Source organism: Pediculus humanus, genomic scaffold (assembly GCF_000006295.1).
Source record: "Pediculus humanus corporis 1103172108318 genomic scaffold, whole genome shotgun sequence".
Classification (NCBI taxonomy): Eukaryota; Metazoa; Arthropoda; class Insecta; order Psocodea; family Pediculidae; genus Pediculus; species Pediculus humanus.
The window spans coordinates 2481935-2491352 of record NW_002987887.1 but is presented as its reverse complement, the minus strand read 5'-3'; the positions used below and the strand labels follow the sequence as shown (position 1 = coordinate 2491352).

The 9418-nt window shown below is 21.1% G+C and overlaps 1 protein-coding gene across 1 annotated transcript; it reads left to right on the top strand.

The window, feature by feature from the left end:
• Window positions 1-5133: 5133 nt before the first annotated feature.
• Window positions 5134-7737, top strand: Phum_PHUM607380 (ubiquitin-conjugating enzyme E2 G1, putative; the record flags this gene model as incomplete). The annotated part of the gene is made up of 5 exons (XM_002432927.1): window positions 5134-5179; window positions 6746-6848; window positions 7151-7248; window positions 7337-7515; window positions 7657-7737. The coding sequence occupies 5 exons, from the start codon at window positions 5134-5136 to the stop codon at window positions 7735-7737; spliced, it is 507 nt and encodes a 168-aa protein (XP_002432972.1).
• Between the last annotated feature and the right edge of the window lie 1681 nt (window positions 7738-9418).

The following is a 9418-nucleotide window of genomic DNA, read 5'->3' as shown; positions in this document are numbered from 1 at the left end:
AGAAACGATCGATTTAAATAATTAATTTATTTATTTATTTATTAATAATAATAATTGTTAACAAATCAAAATTCTGGTTATAGAAAATTTTTCCCGACGGAATTGTTATTATTATCATCATTTAAAATATATAAAATCGTAACCGTTCGTGATTTACAAAAGAAAAATTGTAATTATTACCTTTTATTATCATTATTATTATTGTCTAATTACATATTATTATTAAGTTATTATTATTATTATTATTATTAATAAAATTTTTCCACGTTTTTCTTTTTAATTATACGTAATTAAAAAAATTCATAAAAGTTTTTTTGAAATAATTTTGATAATATTTTAAAAAAAATGGCGAACGTTTTACATTATTTATTTGTTTTAAATAAAATCGAAGAATTATTTAGGTATTTTTTTTTAATAAGTAATAAATAAATAAATAAATTAATTAATTAATTAAAATAAGGTCGTTAATAATTAAATAATATTTTAATTAATTTTTTTTTTGTTAAATGAAATGATTTTTACGGGAAATTTTTTTATTTTTTTTTTCTGTGCGTTTTTATCATCTGAAATTTTATCAAATAATAATAATTACCTTACGAAAAAATATGCGTGTGCGTGTGTGCGTGTGCGTAAAAAAAAAAATGTTAATTAAAAAATTATCGATAATTAATCGAAGGGTGTGAAATAAAATTAACGTTATATTAATTGTTCAGGTTATAAATCCGTCATTGATAACAATTATCGAGTAGAGAGAGAGAGAGAGAAAGGGGGGAGGTAGGGGGGGGGAACTGTGAGAAAAGAAGAAAGATAGTAGGGAAAAATATTTTAAGAAAAAATCTGTCGAAGGAAAATTTTAGAAAAAAAAAAAAAAAAAAATTAATGGGGGTCAAATGGACATTCGAGTTTTCACCTATCCTGTACCCTTAAATCACATATAAATCCCGATATAAACAATAATAAACTATATATACTTATGGTATTTAATTATAATTAATTAAAATTTTTTTCCCTTAATGAAAGGTATTTTCAACCCCCCGAGTTTTTTTTTTTTTTTTTTTTTTTTTTTTCACACGCCGCGAAAGCCTTTTGTCACTCACGAAAGCTTTCCTAATACTATATACCACGTCTTTTGTCACTTTGTATTTTCACCAAATAACAAAAAAAAAAAAAAATCATCATCATCATTATTATTATTATTATTTAAATTAAGATGATATTCAATCAATGATTGACTCTCGGGTTTAGCTAATAATATTTTAAATCACAACATCGTCTATTCTAGTATTCGAATTTAAATTTTTTTAATTTTTTTTTTTGAAAAAAAAAATTTTTGAAAAATTGACCGAAGCAAGCAATGATTTTTTTTTACACATGACTCCCAATTTTTCGTTTTTTTTTTCGTTTAACTTTTTTGAAATCGTTTTCGAAATTTGTGTTTTTTTTTTTTTTTTTTTTTTTTTTTTAATACTTTTCCATTCCAAAAAAAATTTAAACTCTATTTTGAAAAATTTTTTTATCGTATTGTTAATAATAATAATTTTTTTTTTTTAAATACAAAAATTCAGTTTTCGTGCGATTTAGTAAAATAAAGCAAAAGCTTTCGATGTAACGCCTACGTTTAACTTATGTAATACGAAATTGTCGAAAACATCTGATTGAAAGCGACGCGAGTTTTTTTTTCAAATGTAACGCTTACGTTTAACTTATGCGTGTGTTAATTCGAAAAAGGAACCTCCTCTTCCGGTAAAAAAAAAAATTTTCTAAAAACGTGCACGACTTTATGAATCCCACAAAGAGGCAAAATTTATTTAATTGTAATAAAATTCGAGTATTTAAACAAAAAAAAAAAAGGGAGGGGCATAGAAATAACGAAGAAAAACATTTTCGAAACGGAAATTAATTGGAAATAACGGTAAGAACGAATTATTTGAAGTATAAAAAAAAAAAAAACTTTTAATAGATTTAAATTTTACGTTAAAAAAAAACACAGGTAATAATAATAATGATAATAAAATTTTTTTAAATGTAAATTAACCGTTTAAATGAATTTAAAAATAATTTTCATAAGTAAATCCCTTGAAATTATCACGTTTTCAATGGTGACAAAAGGATTTTAATACGATGCGAAAATTTTAGCCAATGAAAAACGTTTCGATAAAAATTATAAACTCCGCCCACTTTTTTTTTTCGAGATTTTAAAAATAAATTATTTAACGTAAAAATATTTTTAAAAAAAATTATTAATTGGTTTAATAAATAATAATAATTTTAAAAATTATTAATTAATTAATTAATTTTATTGTTGAGTTAATTATTATTAAAAAATTGATAAAAGAAAGAGTTAAATAGTTATTTAATAAATAATTATTAATTATTAGTTGGAGGCGGGGGAAATGATGATTATCGACAATGAAAAAGGATTTATTATTATTATTATTATTACTTATTTGGGAAAATGATAAATTAAATGTTTAATTCGAAAAATCGAAAATTTTTTTTTATATATGTAAATTCGAAATGGATTCGAATCGTACACACGCACTCACACACCCACCCAAACATACACGCAGTTCAAATTTTTAAAAAAAAAAATTTGTTTCGTTTTGTTTTTTTATTTTTTTTTCTTTCATGTTTTTTTTTAAAGTTCCGAAAGGATTTAAAAATTTAAAAAAAAGTTTTTAAAATGTCGAATTCTAAATAGAAAAAAAAAAAAAAAATTATTGTTTATCCATTAAAAAAAAAAAAAAAAAAAAAAAATTTTCATTTCAACAGTCTATAAAAAGAAGCGAGGTTAATATCAAGAGGCTTTCAACACATAAAACCAACTGTAACATCCTCTGCAATTTCATCTGCTTTTCATTTTATATTTACTTTTTAAATAATAATAATAATAATGATAATAATAATGATTATAAGGGGTCGAAAAAAAAAAAAAAAATGTCTACCCCCGGGTCAATTTTTTTAATAATTCGTTTATTTCTCAGTATCGTAAAACGTTTAAAAAAATTCTTGTTTTATTTGCAATTTATCATCATCATCATCATTATTATTATTATTATTATTGATAAAATTTAAAGAAAAAACATTTCAAAATATAATAAATTTAACGAACGAAATGATAATAATAATAATAATAATTAATTAAATCGAAACGAAAGTGAAAAAAAAAAATTTGCTTTTTTTTTTTTCTACGTGTGAAGAATATATTTATTACGTGATAATAATAATAATAATAATAATTTATTTTTTGTGATTTTTAGATTATTATTAATATTATTATCATATCGAAAAATATCGTATCGAACATTCGATTTGTATCGATTTTTTAAAATGGCAAACCTGAAATTTTTTTTTTTACCTTTGTCGTCATTGTGGAAAAAATTTCATAGAGAAAATAAATTGAGAGAAAAAATTGTTTTTTTTTTTTTTTTTATTTTGTTTTGATTTTTATAGGTTTTGAGAAAAATGATGATGATGATGATGATGATGATAATAATATGAGGCGTTAATTTGTCTCAAAATAAATACTTGAAAGATTTTTTTTTTTTTAAAATAATAAATTGCATATTAAATGTGAAACAGAGACGTGAAATTGAGATTCAAATGCCAAAAAAAAATTTTTTTTTTTTAAAAAAAAATGAATTAAAAAAAAAAATGGGCGTTATAAGCAAAAGGGAGAATTTAAAAGAAAAAAATTATTAAATAAACTGAGGGGCAGCATGTGGCTCCATTTTATGTATAATACTTTTTTTTTTTTTTTTTTTGTAAAAAGCTTATAAAAACTTTGAAAGCAGTTAATTTGTCATCCACTGGATAATTTTTAATATTACAAAGTTTTGAGCTTCCTCTTTTACGGGAGGGGTTGAAATATCCAATGTTATTTTTCATTAAAAAACCAGAGCAGGAAACTTATTATTGATTTTATTCCGGCATGACGCCATATTGTCTTGATTACAATCCAAATATAAAAATTTATCCAAATTTTTCCTTCCTTCCCCCCTTTTATTTAACAAAAAATAAATTTAAATAAATTTATTATTAATTTATTATTAATTTATTAATAAAAAAAAAAAAAAAAAAAACTTTAGGGGTTTTATGATAACAACAGAAAATAATTTTTAAAGAAATTTGTTAGACATTCACAATAACTTTCATATTTATACTATTTTTATATAATTACTTATATTGAATATTGTTTAAATTTGAATGCAAGTACTAAATAGCATTATTATTACTTCAAATTACAATTTCATACATTTTAAATGATTTTAAACCACTTTTAGTATTACCTTTCAATTATTTACCCTAACTGTTAAAGAATCTTATTCATTTTTAACAATAAATATGAATTTTTATAAAATTTGAGACTTATTTAATATTATTCAATATTTATAGTATTTATTGATTGATTATTTATAACCAATAATTAATTATTTTGTACTTTTTTAGAAAAAAAAACTTTGAAAATTTACTCTGGCTACTCCTCTTTAAAATATCTTAGAGTGGATTATACTACTCCATTATTATTATTATTATTGTATTTTTAAGAAGATAGAATTTTGTTTAAGGTCTGGAAAGATATTTAGAAACATATTTATATTTTAAATAATTTTATTAACAAAAAAAAAAAAAAAATTCAATTAAAACATGTTAGTAGTTGTAGGTTGGTTTTATTTATTTTTATTTAATATTTAAAGTAATAATAATATTTTTTACAATAATATATCTATAATGTTTTAATACATTTCTTTTTTTTTTTTTTTGTTTTACAATTAAATAAATCGTTTCGTTTTAATTATTATTAAAATATAATTAATTAATTAATTAATTTTTTTTTTTTTTTTTTTTGAAAAATAAACAAATTTTATTAAAAGGGGGTAAAATTGTTTCAATTTACATCGTACTTTTGAAAAAAAAAAAAAAAAATGTTTTGAAATAATAAAAGTTTTGAGTTGGTATAATTGTTGTTTCAAAACGTAACGCGGTAAAATTCGTCAAGGGACACAGACGTTGCGTTTTTTCTTGGTGTTAATAAAGTATCGCGACTGTCATGATCGATCGGCTTCGAGAATAAAAATAGCCATTTTAGACAGTGTTTTTGTTTTTTAGTTTAAAATTTTTAGTATCATACTCATGTTTGAGCCCCAGAGTGCTCTCCTGCTTAGAAAACAATTAGCAGGTAACGTATGAACGTTAAATATTTTATTTTTATTAATCCAAGCAATAATCATTTTCCTATTAACTGTATGCATCTCATCATTAATTTTTTTTTTTTTTTTTTTAAATCCAATTTATTTATTTATTATATATGTAACCGTTTATTTTCTCTCTTTTAATTCGTTTATTATTTATACATACATTAAATTTTTCACTTATATATTTTAATTTTTTTTTTTTGTCACCACACATAATTCCTAACCGCAATTTTTTGGTTAATTTTTTTTTTTTTTTTTATTATGTCTGGCCTTGATGCATGTTTTTGCTAGCCTTGATGATTTTTATTAAATTATACATAATGTTAAATTTTATGGGGTATTTCCTGACTAGTTATTACAAACATTTATATAGTTAAAATATTATCAAATGTCGTAATGTTTTGTTAAAAAATAAACCACGTGAAATGTATTGCGTTTTATGCAATACTTGAATTATACATGCAGCCATTTTTAAAAATTTCTTTTTTCAAAATCATTTTCAACAGTTTTATTTTTCAACATTATTATTATTATTATTATAATTATATTTTCCCCATTATCATTAAACGTTTAATACATATATTTTTTATTAATATCTCATCGATAAGTGATAAATACATTTATTTATTTTCGTAAATAATATTTGTATGGTCCACGCTTTGATGAGTATTACATATGGGTTTTCACTTAATTGCTTTTGTTTATCTCGTGTGGTTGCGTGCACAAAGATGGAAAAATTATAATTTTTTTAAAATATCCATTTTATTTTTTAACCTCTATTTAGTTTTTTTTTTTTTTTATGAAAATTATATTGTAGAGTTGAAAAACATCATATAGATTTTTTTATTACTACTCATAATTGTTTATGGTGGTGCAATAATAATTTAGGAAGTTATTTACAAATTTTTTAGCCTTGCCAAAAAAAAAAAAAACATTCTTAACAAGATTTTTTTCGAAAATAAATAAATAATAATAATAATGTATATTTGATTGTAATGAGGTTTGAAACGAGACAAAAAAATTTATTATATACATATATATATATATATTTATTAAATAATTGTTTTTATTTCTGGTTGTCTAACTAAAAATAAAAATTTGCAGAGCCATTGACCTTTTTTTTTTTTTTTTTTCTTCACAATATTAAGCAATTTTGCAATTTTTTTTTTTTTTGTCAACGTTTATCCTTAAACCTATTTTTATAATTCATTTCATATTTATTATGAATACATAAATTGCTTTTTATTTAAATAAATTATTCTGTTATTTTTATTTTAGGTTTTTATAACATAATTTTTTATGTTTAATTATGTCGGTTTTATAAAATTGAGTTTGATATTTTCGATTTTTATATATTTAATTTTTTTTCTTTTTTCTTAATTCAATTTAAATTTATAATGAATTAATCGAGTGAATGAAAAGAAAAGAAATGAAAACAATCAGTGAGAATAATCACTTGTGTGTTTTATTACTGCCTCAATACACATTATTTATTTTTGATTGTTTGATGATACCTTTCGAATAATTTTTTCTTTTTTTTTTGTTTTCAGAATTGAATAAAAACCCTGTCGAAGGGTTTTCTGCAGGACTCATAGATGACAATGATATATATAGATGGGAAGTCCTTATTATTGGACCACCTGATACTTTATAGTAAGTTTGCAAGTGAATCTAACAAATTATTATTATTACTTTAAGTTTCAATTTGTATATTTACGAGAAATGTTGGAGGGGGAAAAAATGTATTATATTTTTTTCGAGTAGTCGATTTAAAAGAAACATAACCTCAAAATTTTTTTTTTTTTCATGCTTTTTATTACATCTCATGTTGTAACCAAATTATTATTATTATTATTATTATTATTTATTTTTTGGTGAATTTTTTTATATCATGAGTTTAGTTAAGCAATATTAAATGAACAATGGTGTAATTTTTTTTTTTTTTTAATTTTCAGCGAAGGAGGATTTTTTAAATGTCATTTATTATTCCCTAAAGAATATCCACTTAGACCGCCTAGAATGAAATTTATTACAGAAATTTGGCATCCAAATAGTAAGTATATACTGAAACTATATTTTCATATATATTTAAGGGAGTGTTTGAACATGATTAGTAGTAATTCAAATGTTTTGTTTTTCAGTTGAAAAAAATGGTGATGTATGTATTTCAATTTTACACGAACCAGGAGATGATAAGTGGGGTTATGAAAAGGCATCGGAACGATGGTTGCCTGTTCATACGGTTGAAACAATACTTATATCTGTTATATCAATGTTAGCTGACCCCAACGATGAAAGCCCTGCCAATGTAGATGCTGCGGTTAGTATTTATCCTATTATTATTTTCCTATTCGATAAACTTATCGAATCTTACCCCAATGTCTTGTTAAGTGTGTTTGTCTCTTATGTATTTGAAATTGATTATTTATTTATTAATTTATTATTATTATTTTTGTTGCAGAAAGAGTGGAGAGAAAATTATTCGGATTTTAAAAGAAAAGTTGCACGGTGTGTACGAAAAAGTCAAGAAGAGTGCTTGTAGGGGTATTATATATATATATATTAATTAATTAATTAATTCAATTGAAAATCCTTTGAAAAGGTATTTCTATATTTTTTTTTATCTATCTATCTATCTATCTCTTTCTCTCTCTCTCTCTCTCTCATTATTTTATATTTTCATGTAAATTAATTATTATTCGAATCGAATTCAAATTAGTTTAGAAGACATTTTTTTTTTTTTTTAATAATTTTTATTTTTTATTTTTTATTTTTAATATGTTTGTTTATTGTAGGCTTTTAAAACACAAAAAAAAAAAAAAAAACAAAAAAAAAATTTAAAAAAAATTAAAAAAAAATAAATAAATAAACGAATAAATAAATAATATGATAATGATAATGATGATGGGTCGAGATTATATGTTAACATCAGTCACAACAAATATTATTATTATTATATTACAATGATGGAAACATTTTAATAAGATATTCAAGGGAAATAAATAATAATTAATTATTATAATAATATTAATGATGATGATGATGATAATAATAATAATAATTGATAAAAAAAACATTTGACTTTAATTCTCCTAGTATTTTAAAATATATATATATATATACATACATGATAAAAATAATGATAATAATAATAATACATAATAAAACTGGCGAATTTCGATTACACAATAATTCATCAAAGTGAGATGTGAGATTTTTTTTTCATAATGATTTGGAAATTCAGAAACAGCCAACAACCAACAACCACAAAAAAAAAAAAAAAATTGGAAAAGATGTAAACAGGAAGATGGGAAAACACGAAGGAAAAACAAAAGGAAAAATTGAAAGAAAAATTAGGCGATTTAATAATAATAATAATAATAATAATAATAATAAATAAAAAGGGAAAAATTTTTTTTTATTTTTACTTCCGGTGACTTATTACATTTTTTTTTTTTTTTTTTAATTGTTTGTTCGGTCGTGTTTGTTTGTTTGTTTGTTTGTTTGTTTTTAATTTAAAAAAAAAAAAAAAAAAAAAGTGGAAAGAAGTTTTTTGTAAAAAAAAAAAAAAAGAAAAGTGAATAGACATGTTTAAAAAAAAAAAAAAAAAAAAATTATTATTTTTACGGAAAAAATGAAAACCTGAAATTCTGATGATTGGTATGAAAAAAAAAAAAAAATAATAATAATAATGATGATGATGATGATGATGATGATGATAATTTTTTTTTAATTATTTTAAATCACGTCCGCGAAAAAAAAAAAAAAAATTTCCACACGATTCGAAAACGTTTGCATGTTTTTCTCTCTCTCTCTCTCTCTCTCTCTCTCTCTCTTTCTCTCTATCTATCTATCTTTCTCTCTCTTTTATTAAGGTACGAGGAACGTCAACTTTTATTATTTATAATTTTTTTTTTTTTTTTTTTTTTTTTAAAAGAGGATAAAATAAAAGAGGGGGAAAAAAAATAATAATAATAATAAAAAGTCAAACCCGAAATCATTTTAATTAATAATTTAATGTATTTTTATTATTTATTATTATTATTATTATTATGTTATTATCAATAAATTTATTATTATTATTATTATTATTATTATTTTAAAAAATTTTTATCGATTCGATTTTTTAAATATTTTTTTTTTTGATTTTAGAATTTCAGGTTTTTTTTTTTTAATAAATTGGAATTATCATTTTTGAATTTTAAAAGAGAATTATATAAATA